Source organism: Spermophilus citellus (assembly GCF_964194105.1).
Source record: "Spermophilus citellus genome assembly, chromosome: 1".
In the NCBI taxonomy this organism is placed as follows: domain Eukaryota; kingdom Metazoa; phylum Chordata; class Mammalia; order Rodentia; family Sciuridae; genus Spermophilus; species Spermophilus citellus.
The window spans coordinates 189,133,332-189,161,199 of NC_138182.1; the positions used below are offsets into that span (position 1 = coordinate 189,133,332).

A 27,868-nucleotide genomic window follows, 5' to 3' on the forward strand; every position below is an offset into this window, starting at 1 on the left:
AAATATCATTTATGCTCATCACTTCTTGAAAATTATGTGAGACATCAACCTAACACTAGATATTATTTAAAGCATTAGTAAAAAAAAATATTACGATAGCACATTAAAAGTTTTATAACTTTGCTGAAATACAATTGGTTTCCTTTATAGTCCTGTATGTTTCATCTTATGCATTTGATTAGTTAATTAATTAATTAATTTTGGTACCAGTACCTTTATTTTATTCATATATTTTTATGTGTGCTGAGGATTGAACCCAGGGTCTCACACGTGCAAGGCGAGCGCTCTACCGCAGAGCCACAACCCCAGCCCTATTTACTTATTCTTTTTTTTTTTTTTTGTATCAGGAATTGAACCCAGGGGCGCTTAACCACATCCCTAGACCTTTTTATATTTTAGTTAGAGAAAGGTTCTCAGTAAGTTGCTTAGGGCCTCATTAAATTGCTAAGTCTGGCTTTGAACTTTCGATCCTCCTGCTTCAGCCTGCTGAACTGCTGGGAATACAGGAGTGTGTCACCACACCCAGTTTATTTTATGCATTTTAAACCTTTATCGTGAGACAGGATCCACATGTTTTACCCAATTGCCAAAGGAGAACATTGAACATCTGACCTTCCTACATCTGACCAGGAAGCTAGTACCCCATCTCTGCTAGCCCTGTGCATTCTTTTGTTACTCTCTTCTTTTGCTGAGTTAGTCCAAATCCTCTAACAAGAAGCCGCCAAAGCATGATGAACCATGCTAGGACTTGATTAGGAGTAATGCCTATGAGAGAGGAAGGGGGCTTGGGGTTGGGACAATTGGTTTTTGTTTTTGTGGTACTGGAGATCAAACCCAGGGATTGGTCCAAGCATTCTACCACTGAGCTAATCCTAGCCTGGAGTTGGGAGAGCTATGAGGAAGAGAGGAAAGGAAGGAAGGTTGGGAGGAAGCATCAGAGACAACCATGCCTTTAAGGAACTGTTTTGTAAAGCCATCAGGAAATTCTTGAACCAAAGTTAGCAGTCAGAGGAATCCCCTATCTTCCAGGAATGGTCCTGCCTTAAGATCTCTACTGAGCTCTATCATTGGCTCAGTGTAGCCCATTTGGAAGCTGGTCTAGCAGAAGCTGATGGATATCAAAGGGAAACAGTTGGAGCCTTGATTAATTTCACTCCTTATAGTCAAAAGTCTGTATGGAAAAAAGGACAGAGTGATCCTCCCTAGGCACTTGCTTCAGGAGTTCTGTCTAGGATTGTAGGTAATTTGAAGAGTTGGCCAGATTCTAGATGCAGGGCCCTGAGTAAGTTACCGAATATTCCCTGTCTCCTTATCTGTAAAATGGAGGTGATGAAAGTCTCTCTTATAGGAGTATTGTGATGATTAATTGAAGTTTGCAGAGCAATATTTGCACAGGGCCTGGGACAAAGGCAGCTCTCGATAATTGGTAGTTATTATTATGGCTATTTTAATTATTAATTATTACTATTATTCTCTTTCTCAAAGGCTCTGGGGAAGTGGGGCTGGAGGAGGCGAAGATGACAGTTCTTCTCTGGGCTGGGGCAGCCAGGATAGGTGGGACCCATTTCCCCCACTCTCCTTTGGTCTTCCCCCCAGGCAGGGGTCTCCCCCAGCTACTAACAGTTCCTGTGTCTGCTGACTCACAGCCAACTTCCTCTCATACAAACAGGAAAACACAGCCGGCCAGCACACCACCCCCCACCAACACCACACAAAGCTCAATACTGGCCCTACTCTGAGAGGGAAGTGCCTCAGGCTCTGGGGGACATGCTGCAGGGTTGGAGCTCCCACAAAAGGAAATGAAATGAGAGAGGGGAGAAGAAGAATTTCTCCTCAGCTCCCGACCCCTGCAAGCAATTTTCACGTGGGAGAGTCAGGCTGATTGCTGGGTCTCCATTGAAGGAAGCCAGCCTTACCCACAAAGGCAACCCCAAACTTTGGTTTAGAAGTGGGGATGCTGCCTGATTAACCTTATCCTTCAGGAAAAACTCTAGGCTGGGTTCTTGGGGGCAACGAAGCCCTTTGGACTCCTCTTCTGGGCCTCCGTTCCAGTTTGCCCAAGCCAAATCGCTGGGCTCCAGAGGAAGGCTAATGCCTATCCGTGACTTGGGGATACGTAGTCTCTGTCCCCATTTAATTGGGTGTCAGGGTCCAGCCACCCTGGTGGGTACGGGAGAGGTGCCCCGAAGACTAGCAGCAAGACCTCTTCTTCCCTTCCGTAGGGCTGAAGAAGCAAAGACGCCCTCCGCAGCGCTCTTTCTTTCTCGGCCCCTCTCCCTAAGGCTGTCTCGGTCCCCCAACCGTGTTCTGGTCACTTTCTTGTTCTGCCAGAGGGCAGCGCGGGTCAGACCCGGAGATATCTGCGGCGGTTGGGTAAGGAGCCCAAACCATCTGAAGGGCCGCGCTTGCACAAGGAGTGGCGGGGGCCCGGCAAAGGGAACCGGCGGGGCGGGGCGGAGCCGGCCCGTCGGGGGAGGGCTGCGGGAGGCGGGGCGGGCGCGGAGGGACCCGGAGCCTCGGACAGCGCGGCGGGCACCGGGGAGCGGACGGCGGCCGCGCAGTGAGGTGAGGTCCCCCACGACCCCGGGCCCCTACTTCCCAGACTCCACCCCATCACCTCCTCCAGGACCGTCGTGGGCTCCCAGGGCCCCTCCGCGCCGGCGGCCTCCCCCTCTTCTCTCCCCTCCCTCTCCCCTTCCCCGCCACGACCTGCCCCTCCCTCTGGTTTCTAGGCCTCTGCCCCCTCCCTTCTTGCCCCCTCCCTCGGCGTAGCCAGCGCTGCCTGGCGCTGCCCGGTCCGCCCCCGCCACCTCTGTCCAGCCTGCACCTCCTGGTTCCCAGACCCGTGCCTTCGCCCGGCTTGAGTCACCGGGAAACTGGGCCCTGACTCAGGGCCAGAAGTTCAGCAGCCTAGCCCTGGCTTGGGGATAGGGCCCGGCAGGCTGGAGGGAGGCAGAGGGAGGCCAGAACTGATGCTGGGATGGAAGGGGAGTCCTAGTTAGTATCTGATTAGAAGAGGGACAGGGAGAAAGCTGTGCAGGCAAAGGCGGAGACAGAAACCCAGGGTCAGAGGCCAGAGATGCAATAAGACCTGGTTAGAATTGAAGACCGTGGCAAAGACAAGTTTGATGACAGAGAGCAAAAAGAAGTGGGACAAGGGGAGGGACAAAGATAGATATAGAGGCAGAGGTGGAGATGGAGTGATTGGGGACAGGGACAAGACAAGGGTAAAATTTAGGGGAGACAGAATCAGAGATTCAGGGAATAGACCAGGGTTAGGGTTGGGCTGCCCCTGTGGGACAGAGCTTTAGAGATCTGAGCCCAGTGATATGGGAAGAGGAAAGGCAGGCTCAGAAAAAGAGGCTTGGAGAAAAGGGTGTGGATGGGGTCATTTCACACTGCTGAGTTCCTGCAGGCAGGGTGTCTGCGCACACACATGTGAACATGCCCCGGATGGGTGGAGAATGAAGAAGGCCCTGGACTACCCACTGGCCTTTGGTTTCTCATCTCTAGCCTGTTTCTCCACTCACCCCTATTCCCTAAGTGGCCTCTGCCCAGGCTGGGATCCCACACACTGGGACTGGTTAGGGCCCTCTGGGCAGCCTGACCAAGGCAGTCAGGATGTGGAGGCGGCCAGGCTAAAGGGACAGGAAGGAAGTCTGAAAAGAGACAATAGGTGGAAGGGGAGGAGGAACTGGGAACCACCAGGATTAGGATGTTCAGCCCGAACCTCAGGCTCTGGAAACCAGTGGGAGTGGGGACTGCACCTCCTTCCCTGTACCTAGCCTGTTTCTCTCCCCACATTATTCCACAGCTAGATCTGGCTACACTAATTTCCGCGCCCCCTCTTGTTCCCTTGCTTACTCAGCTGAATCTATAGGAAAAGGGGCAGAGGTGTGACCTAGGCCTGGGATCAGGGGCAGGCACTTGGGTGGGAGGGGGCTACACTAATACTGCTTCCTGTGAACCTGGGGCAAGACCTTTTCCTTTGCTGGACCTCACGTTCCTCCACTATATGTGGAGGGACTCTAATGTTCTGGGGTGGCTGTGCCTCCAGATTGCAGGCCTTTGGGCATTTTTCTTTTGAGGAAGACTAGAAGCTGGTACCCCCTGTCTAGGCCTCAGGCTTTGGGGCAGGGGTGGGGGGAATCTCAGCCTGAGCCCTCCCTTCACCCTCCCCCTCCCCCCAGCAATGGCCTGAGCCCCCATGGCTGCCCCTCAGGACCTGGACATCGCTGTGTGGCTGGCCACGGTGCATCTGGAGCAGTATGCAGACACGTTCCGGCAGCATGGCCTTGCTACAGCGGGTGCAGCCCAAGGCCTGGGCCACGAGGAGCTGAGGCAGTTGGGCATCAGCGCCACAGGGCACCGGAAACGAATCCTGCGCCTACTGCAGGCGGGCACTGCAGAGAGCTCTCTGGATCCCAAATTGGATAGTATCATGGAGCCATCCTCTAGCCCAGCCCCCCAAACCCAACCCCCAAAACCCGTGCCCAAGCCCAGGACAGTATTTAGTGGGCTCAGTGGCCCTGCTACCACCCAGAGACCTGGGCTGAGTCCACCTTTTTGGGGACCAGAAAGGTCTAAAGTCTCAGAGTCCAACCCAAGTTCTCCTCCTCTCCCTACCTGCTCCTCTGAGCAGCCTTCAACTCTGAATACCGTGGAGATGATGCCCAATGCCATCTACTTTGGCCTGGATTTAAGAGGCAGTGCACAGACAGCTCAGGACATGTAAGTGGAGTTGGCTACCTAGGAATCCAATGCTGAGAGAAGGGGAGCAGGGCATGAAGATGGTCCTTCCTCCTCAGTCCCTTGATAAGCAACAGGCCTTTCTCCTCAGGACTCCAGACAGCTCTCAGACAGCTGCCCCGATCCCTGCCCTCAGGCCCACAACAGGCACAGGTAGGTGGGTTTTCCTAGGCTCAGGGGAGAGGGGTAGTGCCCCTCTGGACCTCAGATACTCCCACCTGATCTCTTCTCCCCTCTCTTTACCCTTCTCCTCACCCCATCAGTGCACATTATGGATCCTGGTTGTCTGTACTATGGTGTCCAGCCTGTGGGGGTTCCAGGTGCCTCCGACAGAAGAGAGGGCAGAAGTGTCTGTCAGGACAGGGCTGAACACAGGTGAGTACTCAGAACAGTGGGAGGATAGGGGAAGCTTGAGGAGCAGTTGAACTAGCAGTGGTCATGTGTCCATTTATTCATCAAATGTGTATTGAGTGTCCACCGTGTGCCAGGCAGGTAGTCAAGATACAGGATGAACTTAGCAGACCTTATGAATCAATGGGGTAAACAGGAAATAAAAGAAGTAGGCAAATAGATACATCATTAAAAATTAGAAGAAGCACTTTTTCTTCTTTCATTCAGAAAATGTTTGTTATACAACTATTATTACATGCTTGATGTAGACACTTGGGATAGATCAATGTACACAGAAATCCCTGTCCTTGTCCTGGAAATAGTCAATTAATAAATGTAAGTTATGTAGTATATTAAATGGTGTAAGTGCCGTGAAAAAAAAAAAATAGAGCAGGGTAAGAGGACTGAGGAGCAATGTGAGGAGACTTCAGTGTTTCATTAAAAGTCATTGAAGGAGGGGCTGGGGTTGTGGCTCAGTGGCAGAATGCTTGCCTAGCATGTGTGAGGCACTAGGTTTGATCCTCAGTACTACATATAAATAAAAAATCAAAAATAATGGTTCATCAACAACTAAAAAAAAAGGGTCATTGAAGGTGGATATGGTGACACACATCTGTAATCCCAGGAGGGATTCAGGAGGTTGAGGCAGGAAGATCGAAGGTCTGAGGCCAGCCTCAACAGTTTAGCATGACCCTAAGCAACTTAGCAAGATGCTAAGGGTTGGAGATGTGTCTCAGGAATAAAGTGTTTCTAAGTTCAATCCCCAGTACAAAAAAAAAAAAAAAATGGAGTGTCAAGAAGACATAAATTGGGCCTCTAACAACAGTGACTCTGGAAGCTGAGGCAGGAGGATCACAAATTTGAGTTCTACCTGGGCAACTTAGTGAAAGTCTGTCTCAACATAAAAAATAAAAAAAGGGGCTGGGGATGTAGCTCAGTGGTAACACATTCCTGGTTCAATCCCTAGTTCTGGGGTAGTGGCAGGGAGAAGACATTTGAGCAAAAGCTCGAAGGAGCTGAGGAGTTAGCCATAAAGATTTTGGGGAGGGGGGAAGGGCTGGGGTTGTGGCTCAGTGGGAGAGTGCTCCCCTAGCATGCATGAGGCACTAGGTTTGCTCCTCAGCACCACATAAAAATAAATTAAAGATGTTGTGTCCACATAAAACTAAAAAATAAATAATAAATAAATAAAAAGATTTCTGGGGAAAGAGTGTCCCAAGCAGGATAGACGATTCAAGTAGTGCATGTGCCTGGGTGAGACTGTCAGCATGCCTGGGGCTGATGGGCCAGGCTAGGAAGAGTGAGATGAGATGTTAGAGAGGTAAAGGGGCCCCACAGGGTAGGACCTTGTAGGGACTTTCACTTTTACTCTAAGTGAAATGGGAAGCTATTGGAGAGGTTCTGACTTATATTTTATTTTATTGTTTTGCGGCACTAGGGATCAAACCCAGGTGCTCAAGCATGCTAGGCAAGGACTCTACCATTGAGCTACACCCTCAGCATTTTGGCTTAAATTTTAAAAGGATCCCTCTGGGTGATGTGTTGGGAATGGTATGTAGAGGGCAAAAGCAGCAGAGAGACCAGTTAGGGGGTTATTGCAGTTAGTTGGGTGAGAGATCTCAGAGTAGCGATGGTAATAGAGATGATACGAAGTGGCTATATTTTCAGGGCAAACTGTCAAATTTACTTGGGCTCTGAAAAGGAAATAGTAGTCAAGAATGACTTTGAAGGCTTCAGTCTGAGTCTGTGCTGTCCTGTTGGTGACCACTAACCACATATGATCACTGAGCATTTGAAATGTGGCTTGTCAGTATTGTGAAGTATTGTAAGTATGAAACACTCACCAGATTTCAAAGACTTAGAACAAAAAGGAAAAGAAAAGAAACATGCAATAACTATAACAGATAAAGATATAAGTGATCTTAGTCATTTTTATTTTGATTACATTCTAAAATGTTAATGTTTTGGATATATTGGATTAAATAAAATATACTACTAAAACGATACCTGTTTCTTTAATTTTTTTTATGTTGCTACTAGAAATTTTAAAATTACATATTAGGTCACATTCTGTTGGTTAGCATTATTCTGAGCAAATAAAAGTCCACAGAGTTTCCATGGTCTGAGACAAGGAAGAATGTACTTAAGGCAGATGGAAGGAGGGGAGTAGACAGGAGTCATTTTGGACATGTTAAATTTGAGGTGTGTGTTATACATCAAAGAAGAGATGACAAATAGGTCATTGGGTATACAAATATAGAGGTTGGGAGAGAGATGTGAGTTGGGGATTTTAATTTGGGAGTTCTTAGCATTTGGATGGGTGTGTATGGGTGGGTATGCACAGAGGCAGACCAAGATCAGAGCCCTGGTGCCCCGCCCCCACATCAAGAGGTCTGAGAGAGGAATCAGCAAAACAGACAGAAAACAAATGGCTAGCGAAGGAGAAAGAAAACCAGGAGAATGTGGTGTCATAGGAGCCAAGTGAAGAAAGCACCCGAGGAGGAAGAGAGGCCAACTGTGTCATATACTCCTGAGAGGTCTGCTGCTAAGATGTTATGGAGGACTGACCTCTGGAGTTGGCCATGTGTTGGTCATTGCAGACCTCCTCAAGGGCAGTTTTGGAGTGGTGGAGGTGAAAAGCCTGATCAGAGTGGGTTTAAAAGAGAATGGAAGGATGGGCTGGGGTTGTAACTCAGTGGTAGAGTGTTTACCTAGCACATGTGAGGCTCTGGGTTCAATCCTCAGCACCACCTAAAATAAATAAATAAAATAAAGGTATTATATCCATCTTCAACTAAAAATATTTAAAAGAGAGAGACAAAATGGAAGCAGAAGAGTTAAAAACGTGTAGACAACCTTGTTGGGTTTTTCTGCAAAGAAGAGCAGAGAGCTGGAACAACTGTGAGTAGTGGAAGTGGAGTTAGGCAAAGGGTTTTTTGTAGGCTGGAATGTTGTGTATAAGTGAATAAGAATGATCTGTTAGAGGAGAAACAAGCCATGCGGAGAGGGAGTCTGGGGCTATGTCTGTGTAAGTGGGAGGAGTAGGATCACGTGCACAGAGGAGGGTTTGGCTCTAGATGGGGCACTTGTGATAGTCACCAAAGGAATAAATGCATGACAAAGGGTAAATGTGGACTGGGAGTCTGGAGGGATTCTCATATGATTGCTTCAGTTTCTCAGAATAGGAAACAGATAGTGGTTCTTGACCCTAGCTATTTCATAGCCTGGGGAACTTTTAAAATTGCAAATGCCAGGGCCCCACTCCAGAGATTCAAATTTAAGTGTCTGTTATGAAGCCCATACAGATATTTTTAAGATTACCAAGTGACTTTGTGCTATTGAGGTTGAGAACCACTGGAATAATAGAGGACTTCTCTTGGGTGGTTAAGGAAGGCCTTTCTGAGTATATGAGGTGAAAAAAAAAAAAAAAAAAAAAGACCTGAAGGATGAAGAAAAGAAGCTCATGGAAACATGGAAGGAAGTGTGTTCTAGGCAGAGGGAGCAGCACATGAAAAGTCTCTGAAGAGGGGAAAATGTAGAAAGCCAGGGCAAGGGCAGTACAAGATGAGGTCAGGGAGCAGACTTGTGTAAGTCCTTGCTGCCTGTGGCAAAGAATTTAGGTTTAGCCTTAAGTGCAAATGGGACATTATTGAAGGGTTTAATGTAGGGAGTGAAATGACCTCATTTATAATTTTTAAACGAGAACTAGTGGCTGTAGGAGAATGGATTGTGGGAGTGAAGGCAAGAATGAAAGCAGGTGACCAAATAGGCAATTTACATCACCCCAGTGAGAGTTGGTGGATCCTTTGTCTAGGAAGAGAAAGTCAGGAACATTTTAAGAAAGAACCAATAGGACATGTGCATTAGCTATGGACCTCCATGGTAGGAAGCCATCTATCAGTCTTTCCCCAGTTTTTCACGCCAGTAATACTAATGCAGAGGAGAATAACTAAAATTTTCTTAGTAAAAATTCCAAGTGTGCTTAGGGAAGAAACTCCATGCTAATTTTTTAGGTTCCCATCTTCCCTATCCCCTGTTTGAAAAATAGATCTAGTACCTGCAAGGTATTCTACCAGGTGCTATGGGTGGGGATGGAGAACTTAGAAGGAGGGTATCCATGAGTCTAACGTGTGTCCTTCTCTCTTCTGGCCCCCACAAGGCTCAGCAGACAGGATCTGGAGGCGCGGGAAGATGCTGGCTATGCCAGTCTTGAGCTACCTGGGGATTCTGCCCTCTCGCTACCCACCCTGGACACAGAGGAGACCAATGATGACCTCATTTCACCCTACGCCAGCTTTTCCTCCACTTCAGACCGCCCCACACCCCTGCTCAGTGGCTGGCTAGACAAGCTCTCGCCTCAGGGGTGGGGCTGCTGGGAAGGGAAGGAGGAGAAGGGGAATAGGGAGGTGGGGGGAGCAAGTCCCAAGTGCTGCCAAACTGTGATCCCCCACCCCATGTATCCCCAAACACTCACTGATCTTGGCCTCTCATTCTTTTCTTAGAAACTATGTCTTCCAGAGACGCTTTGTGCAGTTCAACGGGAGAAGTCTGATGTACTTTGGCAGTGACAAGGTGGGGGACCGGAGGTGCTATTAAGGAGACTAAAGAGAGGGAGAAGGGAGCCGAGAGGTTCAGGGTTGAAAGCTCATTGTGGGGAGATGGTCACCATCTGCCTGATGATAGCCATTAAGGTAGCGGCTTAGCAGCTATAACCATTGCTTATGGATTGAGTGGTCAGCACTGGGCCTAGGGATCAGTATACATGGTTCAGTTCCTGTCCCCATAAATCATTGGCTTTCTCTCCAGGACCCTTTTCCCAAGGGTGTGATCCCTCTGACTGCCATTGAGATGACTCGCAGCAGCAAGGACAACAAGTTCCAGGTCATCACTGGACAGAGAGTGTTTGTGTTCCGCACAGAGAGTGAGGGTGAGGGCCAGGGTCTGCTGGGCTAGGATGGGAAGGGGGAGGCTATATGAGCATAACACCCATTGATCTGCTTCCCTGTTCCCCCACCAGCTCAGCGGGACATATGGTGCTCCACACTGCAATCCTGTCTGAAGGAGCAGCGCCTCTTGGGCCACCCCAGGCCCCCTCACCCACCCCGACCCCTCCGCACTGGCATGCTAGAGCTTCGTGGATACAAGGCCAAGGTGTTTGCTGCCTTGAGCCCTGGAGAGCTGGCATTGTACAAGAGTGAGCAGGTAAAGAGGGCTGTATGGGTGCTCAGGAGCCTGGCCCGACTTGGTCTGGCCACTCACAGTGCCCATCCTCTGGCTCTACCAGTCCTTCTCTCTGGGCATTGGGATCTGCTTCATTGAATTACAAGGATGCAGTGTCCGGGAAACCAAGAGTCGAAGCTTTGATCTGCTCACACCCCACCGCTGCTTCAGGTGGGGCCTGAACTGGTGGGAGGCAGGCTAGGGGACTTTTATGGGGAGGCACAAGGGTACAGAGGACTGGGGGCCTCTATAGGACACTAGTGGATATGTACTGATGCAGTCAAGTGGGCAAGATCAAGACGTCAGGAGGGTCTGGGCTGGCCCAGATGTGGCCTGTGGCAGCTCCTACAGGAATGGCCACTGGGATGGGACATGGGGGGAGGTCCATGCCCACGGACTGGCTGTCCACCCCTCAGCTTCACAGCCGAGTCTGGGGGGGCTCGGCAGAGCTGGGCGGCCGCTCTGCAGGAAGCAGTAACCGAGACCCTGTCTGACTACGAGGTGGCTGAGAAGATCTGGTCAAATCGGGCAAACCGGCATTGTGCAGACTGCAGGGCATCCCGCCCCGACTGGGCTGCTGTCAACCTGGGGGTGGTCATCTGCAAGCAGTGTGCAGGTGAGGGCTGCAGCCTCCAGCCCAGATGGGGAGAGGGAGGAGAGCTGGGGCTGGACTCTGATACCCAAGCCACATGCCCCCCACACCTTAACAGGCCAGCACCGGGCCCTGGGGTCTGGGATCTCCAAGGTACAGAGCCTGAAGCTGGACACAAGTGTGTGGAGTAATGAGATTGTGCAGGTGAGGTCTGCGAAGGGAGTAGTGGGGAAGCATGGAAAGAGAGCATCCAAAAGAAAACACTTGGACCCAGTTTGGGGACAGTCGTGGGATATCTGAGAACTCTTTGAGTTCTGGTCACTTGCCTTTGCCTGTTGTCATCTTACAGTTGTTCATTGTTCTGGGAAATGATCGTGCCAACCGCTTCTGGGCAGGGACATTACCCCCAGGTGAGGGGCTGCATCCAGATTCAGCCCCTGGCCCTCGGGGAGAGTTCATTTCCCGAAAGTACCGGCTGGGTCTGTTTCGAAAGCCTCACCCTCAGTATCCAGACCATAGCCAGCTTCTGCAGGTAGGAGGGACAGGTTGGGGATGATGGAAGGCGGAGGAAGTAGTGTCTGAGTTGGATTGTTCTGACTTGGGTGGTGGAGGCTGTTTTTGGTGATCAGAGGACTGTCTCTGGGGCTCTCAGGTTGGGTTTGGGGCTGACAGAGGTATTTTCCTCCTGTAGGCACTGTGTTCAGCTGTAGCAGGACCCAATCTGCTGAAGAACATGACTCAGCTCCTCTGCGTTGAGGCCTCTGATGGGGAGGAGCCCTGGTCCCCCTCAGCCCTTGATGGTGGCTTGTCTGGCCTTCTACCCCCAGGTGATCACCCCACCCCTAGTACCTCCTTTTTCTCTCCCTAGGAATTCTCAGCCCCAACCTGTGATGTGGTTCTTCAGGAGACCCCAATCACCCCATCATCCAATCAATCACAATGGCAGTTTCCCAACCTCTCAGACCCTCCAGGTCCTGTTTCCTGGGCTCTTGAGATGTCTGATGAGACCTGAGGTCAGGCTCCCCGGTGGGTTGGGATGTGCCAGGTACTAGTGCCAGTCCCCTCCTGACAGAGTCAACCCATAGATCAGGTCTCATCTCCCTGGGGACAGTGATCACTAAAGGAGTGGTCAGCTTAGTGATGCTGATCTCCATTGGTCAGGCCAAATGGGTCAAGATACAGAATGGCCCATGCTCTGAGGTCCCCACCCAGAGCTGACTGCCTGGTTGACTGGCTGATGGGAAGAGGCAGTGGACATGGCATTGGGCTAGAGGCCTCCCTGTCTCCTTACTCTCTGCCACCTTTTTCAATCTGGGCAGTGAAGAATCCAGCCGTCTCTGGCCCCACTTGGCCATGCTGCCAGTGGAGTTGGGTCTTGTGGTCTTCCCTCGTTGGATCCTTTCCCCAAGGAGGGTCAGGCCATTGCATTGCACTAGTCTGACCTGATCACCCTTTCTTCTTGCAGACCCCTGCCCTGGTGTATACAATGAGGTGGTGGTGCCTGCCACTTATAGCAGCTTCCTGTACTGTGGCCCCATCAGCAACAAGCCTGGGCCTCCTCCCTCTCGCAGGGGCCGTGATGGTGAGATGAGGATGGGAGATGACAGGCACAGAAAGTGGGATAGGCATGAGTGTACCTGAGAAGGAAAGGGAAGACAGAGCTGGGATGGGGAGGTGGAGTGGGCTGGGGGTGCTGGAGCTGAAAGACAGCCCATGCCAGGTGGTAGCTCTGGGTGATAGTTAAGAGCCTCTGCTCTAAGTTCTGACTGTCTGGGTCAAATCTCAGCCCTGGTACTTCCTACCTATGTGACTTGGAGAAGGGATTCAAAATGAACCTTAGTTTCCCCATCTGCAAACAGGACTGAATGAAATACCTTATAGGATTATTGTGAAGATTATGTAGAATCATACATAGGCAGAAGCCTTGGCAGAGTATAAATATCTGGTAAATGGAAACTATTGACAGTGGGGGCAGAGGTCTGCTGTCCCCTTGACCATTTCTCTCCCACTTAGCTCCTTCCCGCCTGTGGTGTGTGCTGGGAGCAGCTTTGGAAATGTTTGCATCTGAAAGCAGTCCTGAACCCCTCAGCCTCATCCAGCCCCAGGATGTTATATGCCTGGGTATCAATCCCCCACCTACTGACCCCTGTGACCTTGAGAGGTAATAGCTTCCTGTGCTCTTCCCAGTCTCCAGCCTGATAGCCATTCCTTGGCCCCCATTCTCCACCCTGACCTCATCATCTCTGCAGGTTTCCCTTTTCCTTTGAGCTCATCCTCACGGGCGGGAGGATCCAGCATTTTGGTACAGATGGAGCTGACAGTCTGGAGGCCTGGACCAGTGCAGTGGGCAAGGTGAGGTAACGGAGACCCCTCCCACACTCATCATTCCCTCATCCCTGCCCTTCCCCCATCCTGTCTGCTTGTATTCCTATAGCCACTCTAACCACTTCCACTAATAAACAGCTGAAGTTGACTGAGCACTTATACTGTGCCAGACCCTGTGTTAAACCCTGTCCATTTGATATCTCATTTAATATCCACAGCAGCCCTCAGAGGTAAGCACTATTAATATTTTACACATAAAGAAACTACATCTTAGAGGTTATGAAGTCACTTGGTCAAAATTACAGAAGCAGCTGAGCACAGGAAAAAACTTCAAGACTCTGTCTCCAGAGTTCATGCCCCAGACTTCACTGTGCCATAGCCTCTGCTCACAGCGAAGCTGCCACTGGACTCCTGATGCCCACCCTTTGTTCCCCTTCTCCCTGGTCTCCAGGATCTCAGTGGCAAAGCTACTTTCAGCTTCTCTGCGGGAATTGAACCCAGGGGCGCTTAACCACTAAGCTACATCCCAGCCCTTTTTATGTTTTATTTAGAGACAGTGTCTCACTAAGTTGCTTAGGGCCTCACTAAGTTGATGAGGCTGGCTTTGAACTCACGATCCTCCAGCCTCAGCCTCCCGAGCTGCTGGGATTACAGGTATGTGCTACTGCCAGGCTCAGGGTCTCCATTTCTAGACAAGGCAGTGTCTCCATCCCAGACCCTGTTCCTGGAATTAAAAATTCAGGCCCTAGAGTCAGAGTCAGACATCCTGGGATTGGAGTTCTACAACTCTCAGCCTTGGGAGCTTTTCCTCGTCTGCAGAGTGGGTGTAAAAGACTTACCCCCTGGGGATGAGGATTAAGTGACATGTGAGGCCCACACATAGCAAGCTCTCCATATGTGGGTGTTGAAATAATAATGGTGGCGGTGATGATGATGATGATGACGACAATCTCTCCCGTCCTAAAACAGCTTTTCCTTAAGCTCTGCCCCACCTTCAACTTTTCACCCCGGCGCCCTCCTTCCCTTCCTGACAACTTCTCAGAAAGTTGTATGCAGCCTGCAATTCCTCCTTAATCCCTCACCGCTGTGTTCCTCCCCGAAGACTCTCCCAACTGCTACCCTGAAGGTCACCCCTCATGTCCAGAGTCCAGGGGCCGCCTTCTGACCTTCTTAGGTCATCTCTGCAGTGGTCGACACTTCTCAGTAGGAAATTCTCACCTTAGCTTCTGACCCCTGCTCTTCCTGTCCTTTAACTCACACTAACAAACTGTCTCCACAGCCTTTCAGGACTCTGCCATGACCCTCCTAGCCAGGTTGGTCACCTCTTATATCACCTGTATTTACCAAGTCTATCTTTTTTTTTTTTTTTTTTTTTTGTGGTTGGGGATGGAACCCAGTACTAGACAAGTGCTTTATCATGGACCCATATTCTAGCCCAAGCTCATCCTTTAAGGCAGTGGTGTGAGGACTGTGTCACATGCAAGTCCCCTGTTTGTTTCAGTTCATGACAGGATATGCACAGAACTTGAAAGGAAGCATTTCAAATCTCTTATAGCAGTTTGGCAGAGTAATTTTGTGTGTTGAATCTTATTATACAAGTTTTAAGTTTAAAGGGCTTGTATGTCCTTGTATTTTTTAAAAATTTCATCTTTTTTAAAAAACATTTTTTTTTCAGTTGTAGATCGACACAATGCCTTTATTTTATTTTTATGTGGTGCTGAGGATCAAACCCAGTGCCTCCCACATGCCAGGTGAGCACTCTACCACTGAGCTACACCCCCAGCCCAAATTTCAGCTTTTTTAGCAATTCATTTTTGTTGTTTTTAACAAAGGTATTGGATAGTGATGAATTGGAACTATAAAGAAAGGATCCTTTACCAAAGGTAGTATGAGAAGCATTGCTTTGAGGTAGACCTCAAACTTCCTCCATGAAGTCTCTCCCTAGCACCCTAAGGTGGTGGGATTTCCCAGGGTATCACGATCCTTCACTCGGAACATTTTGGCCACCTATTCGTTCTTACCCCCACACCCCAGTTAAGGCCATAAGGCTGCCACATAGGCATCTTCTCTCTGTAGGCTGCAGCAAGTTAAGCTGAATTTCTTTCCTATCTAGCTCTTGTCTCCTCTTTGGCTCTCTCCTGTACTCTCTCCCACCATGTTTCCTTCTGCTTTCTCTTCATTCTTTCTCTGCTTTTCTCACCTGCTCACTCTGTTTCTCTCCCCCACCCTCTTCTCTCCTGTCTTCCTGCCTCTGCAGTGGTTCTCCCCGCTGAGCTGTCACCAGCTGCTGGGCCCAGGATTGCTGCGGCTGGGCCGCCTGTGGCTGCGGTCCCCCTCCCATACAGCCCTGGCCTCTGGCCTCTGGCTGTCAGGGTTCGGCCTCCTTCGTGGTGACCACCTCTTCCTATGTCCAGCACCGGGCCCTGGTCCCCCAGCCCCTGAGGACATGGTGCATTTACGGCGGCTGCAGGAGATCAGTGAGCAGGGATGGGAACAGGGCTGAAGGGTGGCTTTGGAGGTAGGTGGGAGTGGACATTTTTAATTTGGGGATCCTATGGGAAACAGTAGAATGTCATAACTTTAGGCATAAACTCTGAAGTGAAACTGCCCAGATTTAGACCCTACCTTACCACTATGTACCAGTGGACAAGTTACTTAACTTCTCCATGATTTTATTTTCTCATCTTTAAAATGGGCACAATAATAAGGCCTTCCTCAGAGGGTTCCAATGAGGCAATGCATGTAAGCACTTATCACAGAGTCTGATTGGAGGCAACTTACAAGTACTCAAGAAGTGTTGTTGTTGTTGTTGTTGTTGTTGTTGTTATTATTTGGAATCACTTGCTGGTTGGGAACTGGGAGAGGGAACTGAGTACCCTCACTGCTGTCCTTCTTTCTAAAGTAGGAACAGAGTAGGACAATGTTTTACGCTTTGGAGATAAGAGACCTGGGTTTGAGCTCAGCTTTACCATTTTATAGCAAGTAATTTGAGGCAAATTGCTTAACTGCTCTGAGCTGTAATATAACACCTGTAGCATGACAATATAGTATGTAACTCATAGGATTTAGAGGAGTATAGGTTGTAAGGTTCCTAGCCTGGTGCCTATATATCTGAAGTACTTAATAATTATCACTATGCTGAAAACTATGATGATAATGATTCTCCTTGTAGGTGTGGTCTCTGCAGCGGATACCCCAGACAAAAAGGAGCATTTGGTCCTGGTGGAGACAGGAAGGTAAATGTTCCTCCTGCTTTTGATTGTGTCCCCTGCTTGACTCTCTGGAGCCCAGCCCACTGAATCCACCATAGCCTACTGGACCTCTGCCAGCTTCTTCAAAGTTGCTTCCCCAATTCAGGGACCATCTAGGTTGAGTGTTGCTGCCCTCTGCTGGTATCTGGGAAGTCAGGTCCCTGTGCTTCTGAGCCTCTCAGTCAGAGGACTCTAGAGCTGGCTCTAACTCAGACTTCTTGGGTCTCAGGACCCTCTATCTGCAGGGGGAAGGCCGGCTGGACTTCTCAGCATGGAATGCAGCCATTGGGGGCGCTGCTGGTGGGGGTGGCACAGGGCTGCAGGAGCAGCAGATGAGCCGGGGTGACATTCCCATCATTGTGGATGCCTGCATCAGTTTTGTCACCCAGCATGGTAAGTGGGCATTGGTTGAACCTGAGCCAGTGGGTGGCGGCGGTGGGGGGGGGGGCGGTGGTAGGCAGAGAACAGCCACAGAGTTGGGGATCACCTGAAAGAGCTTTGCCTCCAAATATTGCAACCTGGCACCAATGGGCCGCATGACTCTTGGCTGGCTGCTTTGCTTTTCTGAGTCTTAGTTCCCTCATTTGTAAGATGGAAGTAGCAGCCCTGCTTTTCCAGGATAGTATGACAGTGGGATGATGCACATCAAGCATGGAGTGCAGGGCCTGGCAGGTAGTAAGTGTTCCGAGGTGGGGCGTGGGCAGGGGGGTAAGAGCAGCCCTGGAAATGGGACCGAGAATGTAGAGCCATGGGGAACAGAGAGGGGCAGCCATGAGGCTGCGCCAAGCTGTGCAGGCAGCAAAATCCCTGAAGGTCTCAGCAGAATTATTCTGGGTGAAAGATTTTCTAGGCAAAAAATGCCAGCTATACCTAGTGCTCTCTGGAACTCTTTGTGAGTTTTGGGCCTCTGTTTTGTTCTCCAGCTGAAGCAAGGATCAAATAGAATCTATCTCTCCTATCTCTTTAGGAGAGAGGAATTTTGAGAAGAAAATCTCACAGAAAAGTAAGGAAGGTACAAAGCCCTGGGTTCAATCCCCAGCATCAAAAAATAAGATAAATAAAATATAAGAAAGGGCAGTAAAGGAAAACAAGAAAAAGAAAAGGCACCTCTAGGATCCTAAAAAGAGTTGTACTTACCAGTCACGAACAATGGATAGTCAGTGGCTGATGACATTCTCCATACCTGGGCCGTAGGAGTAGGAGTTCAGTGGCTTCCCCAATGCAATCTGGCTAGACCCCCATCCTCTTCTCAGACTCCTTGTATTCAAAGAAGGAATCGGTCTGAGTCACTGTGAGAAGACCTCAGAGAAGGTGTATGGTCACACCCTCCCCTTCAAGGTTCCTGCACCACTGTGTTCTTTCCATAGTGTTTGTGGAGCTGTAATGTGCCACACGATGGGGATATGGCAGTGGACAGGGAAGACCCTAGCAAGTTCCTAGACTAGTAGGACAGACAAGTAATAAGAAAACAAATATATCAGGTGTGGTGGAGCATGCCTATAGACACAGCAATTCAGGAGGCTGCAGTGGGAGGATTCTAAGTTTCAAGACCACTCTCACATCTTAGCAAGAATTTCAGCAACTTAGTGAGACCCTGTCTCAAAATAAAAAAAAATAAATAAAAGGACTGGGGATGGGGCTCAGTGGTAAAGCACCCCTAGGTTCAATCCCCATTACCAAAAAGAAAGAAGGTAAACAAATATAATCAGTTCTCATTTGCAGTTATGTTCTATAAGGCCACTGCAAACACTTAATTAGTGTAGTACTGAATTATTGCCCCAAGGGAGGTATAGGTTTAGGTTCCTCTGAACTTCCGGTCTCAACATTTTCATCAACCAATCAATTGAAACCTTGTTCTATGTGTTTTTTTTTGTTTAAAGATACCTTATTTAATACATCTGGTTGATTTATTAACACTGAACTTGAGGCCGACAGCAGCATAACTCATACCTGAATGAAGTTTATCTAATACACATGAATATTTCCTGTAAGGCACATCACAGCATTCTTTCTTTGAAACACTAGACAGCATTTCAGCATTATACTTGAGGCCATTTTAACAATGAAATCACTAACAAAAAGCACGAAAAATGTGAAAAATGTGACTCTGAATAAACCGTGAAAAGAACATTTGTTTATAGTCTGAGACCTTAGCTAGGAACATGTGCATTGACAGGGTTTGAATTTCCACTTGGAATGCATTCATAAATGACCACAAAAACACCAGAAGTATGGGTGACCCTCCGTATCTGTGGATTCTGCATCAATGTACACAACCAACTAAAGATAAAATAATTGGGGAAAACAAACTGAATCTGTACTGAATGTGTAAACTTTTTTTCCTTGTCATTTTTCTGTAAGATAGATAGCATAACAGTTATTTACATAGCATTTTCATATTAGGTGTTGTAAGTAATCTAGAGATGATTTCATGTGTACAGGTTGATGTGTATAAATTATATGCAAATACTACACCATTTTATATAGAAGACCTGAGCATCCGTAGATTTTTTTTTGTGTAGAGCTGGAGATTGAACTTAGGACCTTGTTTATGCGAGGCAAGCATTTGACGAATTGAGCTATATCCCCAGCCCAAGCATCTGTGGATTTTGTGGGGGATGCTGGAATCAATCCTCCATGGATACAGAGGGGCAACTTACTGATTTTAGGGTTACAAATGAATTTTAGTGAGGAGAGAAATGCTCAAATACAGAATCTAAGGATAATGCAGATTAACTATAATGTGATTTTAGAGTACTATTTAAAAATAAAAGTGGTGAGAGAAAGAGAGTGATGGGGATGAGCCTGATTGCCAAGGTCAGGGAAGGATTTTCTGAGGATAAAGACTTGAGTAGGAAGCTGAGAATCCAGACCACAGATGCACAGATTTTCTCCTCCTTGACCCCTCCCAACCCCAACAATCTCATAACATGTAGTGGGGCACAGATGGGATGCTGGGTGGGTGGTGGCATGTCTTTGCACATGACGAATCTGCTGACTGTTTTCAGGGCTCAGGCTGGAAGGTGTATATAGGAAAGGGGGTGCTCGGGCTCGCAGCCTGCGCCTCCTGGCTGAGTTCCGGAAGGATGCCCGGTCAGTGAAGCTCCGACCAGGGGAACATTTTGTGGAGGATGTCACGGACACACTCAAACGCTTCTTTCGCGAGCTTGATGACCCTGTGACCTCTGCTCGATTACTGCCTCGCTGGAGGGAAGCTGCTGGTACTACCAAGATCCCTAAGAACAAAGACTCCACCAGGATCTCCAACCTCCCCTATCAGAATCCATGAGACTCTCTGGTGGGATGGGGCAGCCGGCCCCACAACACTCCCCACTGGAGGGTCATCCAGAAGATTTGGCTCAGGGGAGGTTGTTTGGGTTTGTCTCCATAAAATCTCCCTACACTCTAGCCTCTAATCTCTCTTCCTAAATCCTCTCCAACCCTCCTCCATTCCATCCCCAGAACTGCCTCAGAAGAATCAGCGCTTGGAGAAATACAAAGAAGTGATTAGCTGTTTGCCTCGGGTCAACCGCCGCACACTGGCCACCCTTATTGGACATCTCTATCGGTCAGTATGGCCAGGCCTTCTGCAGGATCCCTCCCTGACCTTTGTAACCTCAACCCAACTCTGCAATTTCATTTATTAACTCATTTGACAAACAGTTGTTAAGGGAAGGTGTTGGAGCATTAAGGTTCAAAGAATGAATTTGGGGTCAGGCAGATGTAGGCTTTATCTGGCTCCTATCCTTCTAGCTGTGTGACTTTGGGTGAATTATTTGTTCTCTCTGAGCTTCAGTTTCCTCATTTCTGTAAAGAAGATGATTTAATGACTAGTATCCATCTCATAGGCTATGTGAGAGTTAAATGAGATAGTTCATGTGAAATTCTTAGTATAGTTTTTGGCATATAGTAAGCTTTTAGAAATGGATAGCAATTAATATTATTTTGTTTTATTAATCAAAATCAGATAGATATAAAAATTACAGAGATGAATAAGATATAGATCTACCTTTACCATCTGCTGTGGGGTGAATCCCTGGCTATGTTGTACTGAGGGTTATTCAGCATTGAATAGATTGGCCAACTACAGGTCCATTGCCAAAATCCAGCCCATTGCCTGACTTTCTAAATAAAGTTTTGTATGTTAAGCATAAAACCACACCCATTCATTTATATATTTTCTATGGCTCTCTTTGCACTACAACAGCAGAGTTTTGAGGAGTTACAACAGAGACTTATGGCTTAAAAGCCTAAAATATGTACTGTCTGCTCTTTACATAAAGTGTCTGTTGCCAGGTACAGTGGCACACTTCTGTAATCCCAGCAATTCAGGAGGCTGAGGCAGGAGGATCACACATTTAAGGTCAGCCTTGGCAACTTAGCAAGACCTGTCTCAAAATAAAAAGGACTAGGGATATAACTCAGTAGTAAAGTGCCCTGGGTTCAATCATCCATGCTTTAACTGTCTCTCCCCAGACTGTGAGCTCCTTGAGGCCAGTAACTGCTGTATCTCAAGAGCTTAGGCTAAGGTCTAGCATAGAATAGGGCTCAATGTTTGCCCAATGAATAGATGAATTGGTGAAGGGGTGCACGAGCTGTGTTCCTCATGACCCTGGCACTCCTCTGCAGGGTGCAGAAGTGTGCAGCTCTAAACCAGATGTGCACGCGGAACCTGGCCCTGCTGTTTGCACCTAGTGTGTTCCAGACAGATGGGCGGGGTGAACACGAGGTGCGGGTGCTACAGGAGCTCATCGATGGCTACATCTCTGTCTTTGATGTAAGGCTTCCTGATCTCTATCCTACAAGCTTTCTCCCTTGCCTCTACAGGACCAGAGACTCCATCCTGCCCACCTCAACAAACCTTATCCCAGCTTTCTGGTGCCCCTCTGCCTTGTGAATCACCTCCCAGAGCTCTGCGCCTCTTTCTCCCATAATATTCTCAACATCCCCACCCCATTGGTTCTTGGCTCCTTAGGCCTTCAACCCTCTTATTCAGGTCCCCCTTGGCCTTGGGGTTTGCCTTGCTTTTCTCCTTTCCCAGCATCCCCCACACTAAAGTTTTGGTTCTTTTACAGATTGATTCTGACCAGGTAGCTCAGATTGACTTGGAGGTCAGTCTTATCACCACCTGGAAGGATGTGCAGGTAACTTGCCCTGACCTTAGACAACTAAGTGGGGCAGAAGGGGACATCAAGATAGGAAGGTGACCTACCCAGTTGAGGAAGTTTCCTTTTAGCCTGTTCTTCTGCACACAGGCCCTCAGTTCTTTGGAAAACCCAAAGAGGGGAGTACTTTGGACAGTAGATTTGCTTAGGGTTTGCTCCACTTATCACACCATGAGGATTCTTGGTGGAATGGTAGCAGCAGTACCTTACTTCTAAATGTAGATCCAAGGAAGAGTTTGTAAAGTCAAAAAGTCAGACTAAGCAGTGAGAATAATAAATACATAATAAACAACAGTTAAGAATTTTTATATTCCAAGTACTTTTACTTTCATTGTAGCATCACACAATTCTATGAAGTAGGTAGTCTCATTCTTCCAAGTAAAGAACTCATGCACAACAATAGGTGTGGTGGCACATGTCTGTAATCCCAGTCTCTCAGAAGGCTGAGGTGCACCGGGTTCAATCCCCAATATTGCAGATAGATAGATCGATAGATTAAAAAAAAAAAAGAAGAATTGAGTCTCAGAGAGGTACTTGGTACTTGTTCAAGGTCACACTGTAGTGAGCAGCAGAGATGGAATGCAGGCAGTCTGATTCCTCTCAACCACTGTGCAACATTGCCTTCAGTAGCACTGTATACAGCTAAAAATGTGGTTTCCCAACTCCTTTTGGGGGAGGGTTGGGGGACCTGGGATGAAATCCAGAAGCTCTTAACCACTAAGCCACATCCCCAGCCTTTTATTTTATCTTTTTGTATTTTGTTTAGAGACAGGGTTCCACTGAGTTGCTTAGGGCCTTGCTAAGTTGCTGAGGCTAGCTTTGAACTCAGCCTCCTAAGCTGCTAGGATTGCAGGTGTGGGCCACTGCACCCAGATTTCCCACTTCTTTTAAGGGCCTGAGCAACATTGGGTGTTAGGGTTGAGGAACCTCTGTGGGAGGTGAATATGAGGCAACATGAGGAATTTTCTGACTTTGGTGTTTTTGCACCCTCTCGCCTCCTCCTGACCTATCGTGTTTTCCTTTACCCCTCCCCTCAGCTGTCCCAGGCAGGAGACCTCATCATGGAGGTTTATATAGAGCAGCAGCTCCCAGACAATTGTGTCACCCTGAAGGTCAGTCCTGAAGGGAATGGGTGGGAGATGAGAGGATGGTGGTAAGCAAGGGCAACAGCTTGATCAGTATGGTTTCTCTGTTCTTGCCTGGATCCTAGGTGTCCCCAACACTGACTGCTGAAGAGCTGACTAATCAGGTACTGGAGATGCGAGGGACAGCAGCAGGGACAGACTTGTGGGTGACATTTGAGATTCTCGAGCATGGAGAGCTTGGTGAGTATGACTGTGTGTGTGTGTGTGTGTGTGTGTGTGTGTGTGTGTGTGTGTTGGGGGGGCGCGGGCATGTGTGATCATGTGGTTAAGGTCATTAATGACTTCTGTGTTACCAAATACAACAGACACTGTACTCATCTGCTCACTCTGTGAGAAGACATTTAACACACTCCCTCTTTCTCAGTACTTGTCTCTTGCTTTAGTGAACTCCACAAGCTCTTGGTTTCCCTTCTACCTCAAAGGAGGCTTCTCTTCCCCCTTTTTTCCTAGACTACAAGTGTTAGAAGGACACAAAGCTGGACCCTGGGCTCTTTCTTCTTTTCTATCTACATCTCTCTTTGGATAAACTCCCATGGCTTTACTTGCCATTAATAAGCTGATTTTTATCTCTGGCCCAGACCTCTCTTCTGACCCCTGACTCACATATCCAATGGCCTACTTGACACTTCCACTTCTTGCAAGCATATCAAATTTAAATTGTCTAATACTGAACTAGATTCATAGCTCCCTCCCCTAACAAAAAGTTCAAGCTATTTTTTTTTTCCCAACTCAGTAAGTAGCACCACAGTTCACCCAGTTATTAAGGCCAGAAACCCAGGAATCCTCTGAGACTCTTCTTTCCTTCATCTTCACATGCAGCCCACCAAATAGTCCTGCAGGTTCCATTTGAATCAGTCACTTCTCTCCATCTTCACCACCCTAGTTGTAATCACCATTATTTTTCTGCCTCCCATATTAATCACTAAAATGTATGGCCCCAGAAAGGGAGTAGCTAGACAGGGTTCCATTCTTACCTACAATCCATTTTCTGCACAGCAGCCAAATGAGCAATTCAAGCATAAATCAGATTATGTCATTCTCCTGATGAAACCTTCCAATGGTTTCTCACTGAACTAAAATAAAATTCAAAGTCCTTATCATGACTCACAGCCCTGAATGTCTGTCCCTGCTTATTTACCAGACTTCATCTCACATTACCATCCTCTTATCTGTCCTCTTTGCTGTTTAGTTCCCCAAATATATATTTCCTGACTGAGGGTCCTTGTTCTTATGACATGGTCTTAGCATGGTTTGTTCTTCCCAATCCTTCAGCTCGCTCATTTTTAAATGCAACTCCTGAAAGGCCTTGTCTGACTACCCTATCTCCATTGCTGCCCTGTGAACCCTCCCTCAGCTTATTCTTCCAAAGCATTTTTTGTCCTGCAATTATTTGGCTTGCCTACCTGTTTATTACTAGGCTGTGGCTTTGTGAGGGCAGGCATGTGTAGCATGCTCACAGCTGTATCCCAGGGCCAGCACAGTGTCTGGCAAGGTATTGAGGCTAAAACCCATGTCTGTAGCTGAATAGTTGAATAGGTGAATGAATGAATGACTGGTGGGAGATGAGTTGAGAGTTCTAGGCTTTGGATGGATATTCCGATTAATACCTGTCCCCCCTATGCTCTTTCAGAGAGGCCACTGCACCCCAAGGAAAAGGTCCTAGAGCAGGCCCTGCAATGGTGCCAGCTCCCAGAACCCTGCTCAGCCTCCCTGCTCCTAAGAAAAGTCCCCCTGGCCCAAGCTGGCTGCCTCTTCACGGGTAAGCCTCCTTCCTCAACTCTTCCTCAGCCCAGCATTCTCTAGGTCTCTTCCCCAGAACTGTCCACTCAGCATAGCCCATCTGTGCCCAGGTGTTCGGCGTGAGACCCCCCGGGTGGGGCTGTTGCGGTGTCGTGAGGAGCCACCCCGTTTACTGGGAAGTCGCTTCCAGGAAAGGTTCTTTCTGCTGCGTGGCCGCTGCTTGCTACTGCTCAAGGAGAAGAAGGTGAGGCCTGGGACTAGAGGGGTGGGATGCTGAGTGGCCATGTAGCCGGAGCCGAAACTATACTAATTCTCTAATTCTTCAGCCCCTATTCTCACCAGACTCTTTTGCTTCCCCAGTGACTTCTCTGACCCTGTGATCACATGCCCCAATGTTTCCATGACCTCTTGACCTCACTAATCATGATCTTCTCCTCATGTCTCAACTTTACTCACTCTGTTCATATTCTCAGAGCTCTAAACCAGAACGGGAGTGGCCTCTAGAAGGTGCCAAGGTCTACCTGGGAATCCGTAAGAAGTTAAAGCCTCCAACACTGTGAGTTTTCTTCCCCAGCCCACACTTCTAAGGCCTTACTGCCATCACCCCGCTGGCTTTAATGGTCACCCAATCACTGGTCTCCTTTGCCTCCCAGGTGGGGCTTCACATTGATACTGGAGAAGATGCACCTGTGAGTACCTCCTGGCCTGGCTTCTCCTCTGGCCCAGCCCTGCATCCTGTCCCCTTTCCTCCTCCTTTCCTTCCACCATTCCTCCATACCTACAGCTATGAATCTTTCTCTCTTCTAAAATCCACTCTAATCACCCACAGTTACTTGGCCTGCACTGATGAGGATGAGATGTGGGATTGGACCACAAGCATCCTTAAAGCCCAGGTGAGGGGAAGGAAAAGGCTGAGGGCTGGTCCTGTGTCCCCTGGACCCCCTAATACCTCGCAGTACATCCCAAGTCCACCAGTGTCAACTGCTCATCCTCTCACCAGCATGATGACCAGCAGCCAGTGGTCTTACGACGCCGTTCCTCTTCTGACCTTGCCCGTCAGAAGTTTGGCACTATGCCCTTGCTGCCCATCCGTGGGGATGACAGTGGTGCCACCCTCCTCTCTGCCAATCAAACTCTGGTGAGACTGCCTCCTCCATCCTGCCTAACCCCCACCTGATCCCTGCCCTTACCCTTGTCACACTGCAGGAAAAGGGGTGTGCCTGCCAGCCCAGTGCCCCTCTCTGCTCACTGAGATCATCTACTCTACCTTCTCTGTGCCCCTACTCCCCACTTCCACCTCCTGTTGCCAGGCCTCACTGTGTCTCTGTGTCTCTCCCTCCCCTCACCCCCCCCACCTGTGCCCAGAGGCGACTACACAACCGGAGGACCCTGTCCATGTTCTTTGTGAGTACTGTGCCTGCTCCAGCTATGTGCCTGCCAGCCCTGTGTTTCTCTGTGTTACTGGAGCCCTGGGTGTTCTATGTGTCTGATGGGATGCAGGTTATCAGGGTATGTGTGGGTGTGGCAGAGAGCCAGCAAGCCAGCATGAACGAGGAAAATGAGGGATGGTAAGATGTCATGAGGAAAGGAGAAGGTAGTCATAGAATCTGAGAACTAGAAGGAGAGTGGTTAAGTGAATGCACTTTGGAGACAGACCTGAATTCAAGCCCCACCTCTAGCATTTCTTCACTATGTGATTCTGGGCAACTTAACCCCTCTACAGCTCAGTTCACTCTTCTGCTGTGTAAGCCACTGCACAAGGTTGTTCTGAAATCATAAATATCAAGTATTTAGCAACATCTGGCCCCAAGGGCTCAATAATGTTACTGATTAATAATCCAACAACACAGCTGAGTGTGGTGGCTCATGCCTGTGATCCCAACCACCCAGGAAGCTGAGGCAGGAGGATTACAAGTTCAAGGCTAGCCTAGGAAGACCATGTCTCAAAATAAAAATAAAAAGGGTTGGGGGTGTGGCTCAGTGGTAGAGCACTTGGGAGTACACTCAAGGCCCTAAATTCAATTCCCAGTAACACACACACACACACACACACACACACACACACACATCTAGTAACTCTAACTCTGTGCCTTCTCCCTGCTGCTCCATTCCCATACAGCCAATGAAGTCATCCACAGGGTCTGTGGAAGAACAAGAAGAGCTAGAGGAGCCTGTGTATGAGGAGCCAGTGTACGAGGAGGTAGGGGACTTCCCTGAGCTCACTAAGGATACTTCTACTTCTTTCTCTACCACACGGGAGTGGACAGCCAAGCCAGAGACCCCCTTCACCAGCCAGAAGTCCTTTGATCAACCCCTTCTTTCCAAGACAAGCACCCTGGGCCAAGAGGAGAGGCCACCGGATCCCCCTCCAGGGCCCCCATCCAAGAGCAGTCCCCAGGCATGGGGATCCCTGGAGGAGCAGCTGCTTCAGGAGCTCAGCAGCCTCATCCTGAGGAAGGGAGAGACCACTGCATGCCCAGGAAGCACTTCCCAATCACCCAGCCCCCAATCACTCAGCCCCACTAGCCTTGCAATACAGATACCCAGCTTCCCCACCCAGTCCTCCTGCACTTCCAATTCACCCTCCAGCCAGCCCCTCACATGATCCTTGGAACAGCATCTGAGGGGATAGGTACCCAGTGGAGGACCTAGGCTCTTACCTTGGTAGATACTTCTGGGAACTTTTTCTACTCTGGATGGAAAGACTCTAGAACCCAGTGCACTGGATGAGACACTGGAATGGAGGGCCCTGGAGAACGTGTGTGTGTCTCAGGGAAGATCAAGGCCCCATCCTGGGCCTCAGCCCGTTTATCTGTACCATGAAGTTACTGAAATAAGGAGAACAGTAAACAACAAACTGTTTTTTGGAGCTGTAAGCTCCATGTATTTTTCCTCAACAAGGGTAGCTCCTGCTTTATATATTTGATAGGTAGAGGTTCTGTGAGAGATTTGGGATAAAAGAATGGTTTTACTGCATTAAAGAAAAAAACAGGTTTGGAAGCCAGAGGCCTGGATGATGTCCAAGTCTATTCTATTCCACTTCCTACATTCTGGGACTACTCTGAAGCTCTGGAGTGGGGAAATTGATTGGGGTTGGGAGCTGGGGCAAAGGGGAGCCAAGAAAGGATGGGTCACTATTAATAAATCTTGGAACCAAATGGCTAAAAGAATGATCTTTTATTCATTCATTCAACAACTATGTATTGAGCACCTAGTTGGTTCCAGGTCTGGGAATATAGTATGGACAAAACAAATAAGGTCCCTGCTCTTATGAAGCCTCCACTGTAGAGG

The 27,868-nt window shown here is 48.6% G+C and overlaps 1 protein-coding gene across 2 annotated transcripts; it reads left to right on the forward strand.

Annotated features, from left to right (window-relative positions):
• The first annotated feature begins 1,806 nt into the window (after window positions 1-1,806).
• ARAP3 (ArfGAP with RhoGAP domain, ankyrin repeat and PH domain 3) lies at window positions 1,807-27,690 on the forward strand. Of its 2 annotated transcripts, none has more exons than XM_081296640.1 (33): window positions 1,807-2,565; window positions 4,223-4,731; window positions 4,841-4,902; window positions 5,013-5,124; window positions 9,299-9,502; window positions 9,642-9,711; window positions 9,946-10,066; window positions 10,157-10,341; window positions 10,424-10,530; window positions 10,776-10,975; window positions 11,070-11,155; window positions 11,301-11,483; window positions 11,643-11,778; window positions 12,417-12,533; window positions 12,965-13,112; window positions 13,201-13,303; window positions 15,534-15,753; window positions 16,449-16,512; window positions 16,757-16,920; window positions 19,536-19,748; window positions 19,990-20,095; window positions 21,157-21,304; window positions 21,603-21,671; window positions 22,730-22,804; window positions 22,903-23,017; window positions 24,468-24,596; window positions 24,688-24,821; window positions 25,051-25,133; window positions 25,231-25,266; window positions 25,407-25,470; window positions 25,578-25,715; window positions 25,943-25,981; window positions 26,697-27,690. In XM_081296640.1, exons 1-33 carry the CDS (start codon window positions 2,092-2,094, stop codon window positions 27,180-27,182), a joined length of 5,100 nt encoding a protein of 1,699 aa, XP_081152766.1. In that variant the 5' UTR covers window positions 1,807-2,091; the 3' UTR covers window positions 27,183-27,690. The 2 variants fall into 2 exon arrangements, with proteins under 2 accessions (XP_081152766.1, XP_081152767.1); XM_081296641.1 differs by having other exon boundaries at window positions 2,430-2,565; window positions 4,191-4,731.
• Window positions 27,691-27,868: the final 178 nt, after the last annotated feature.

Coding starts and splice junctions, on each gene's coding strand:
- ARAP3 (XM_081296640.1), top strand. CDS start 2,092: ATGCCTATCCGTGACTTGGGGATACGTAGTCTCTGTCCCCATTTAATT. Junction 16,921..19,535: donor CAGTTTTGTCACCCAGCATG/GTAAGTGGGCAT, acceptor GACTGTTTTCAG/GGCTCAGGCTGGAAGGTGTA. Junction 25,267..25,406: donor ATACTGGAGAAGATGCACCT/GTGAGTACCTCC, acceptor AATCACCCACAG/TTACTTGGCCTGCACTGATG.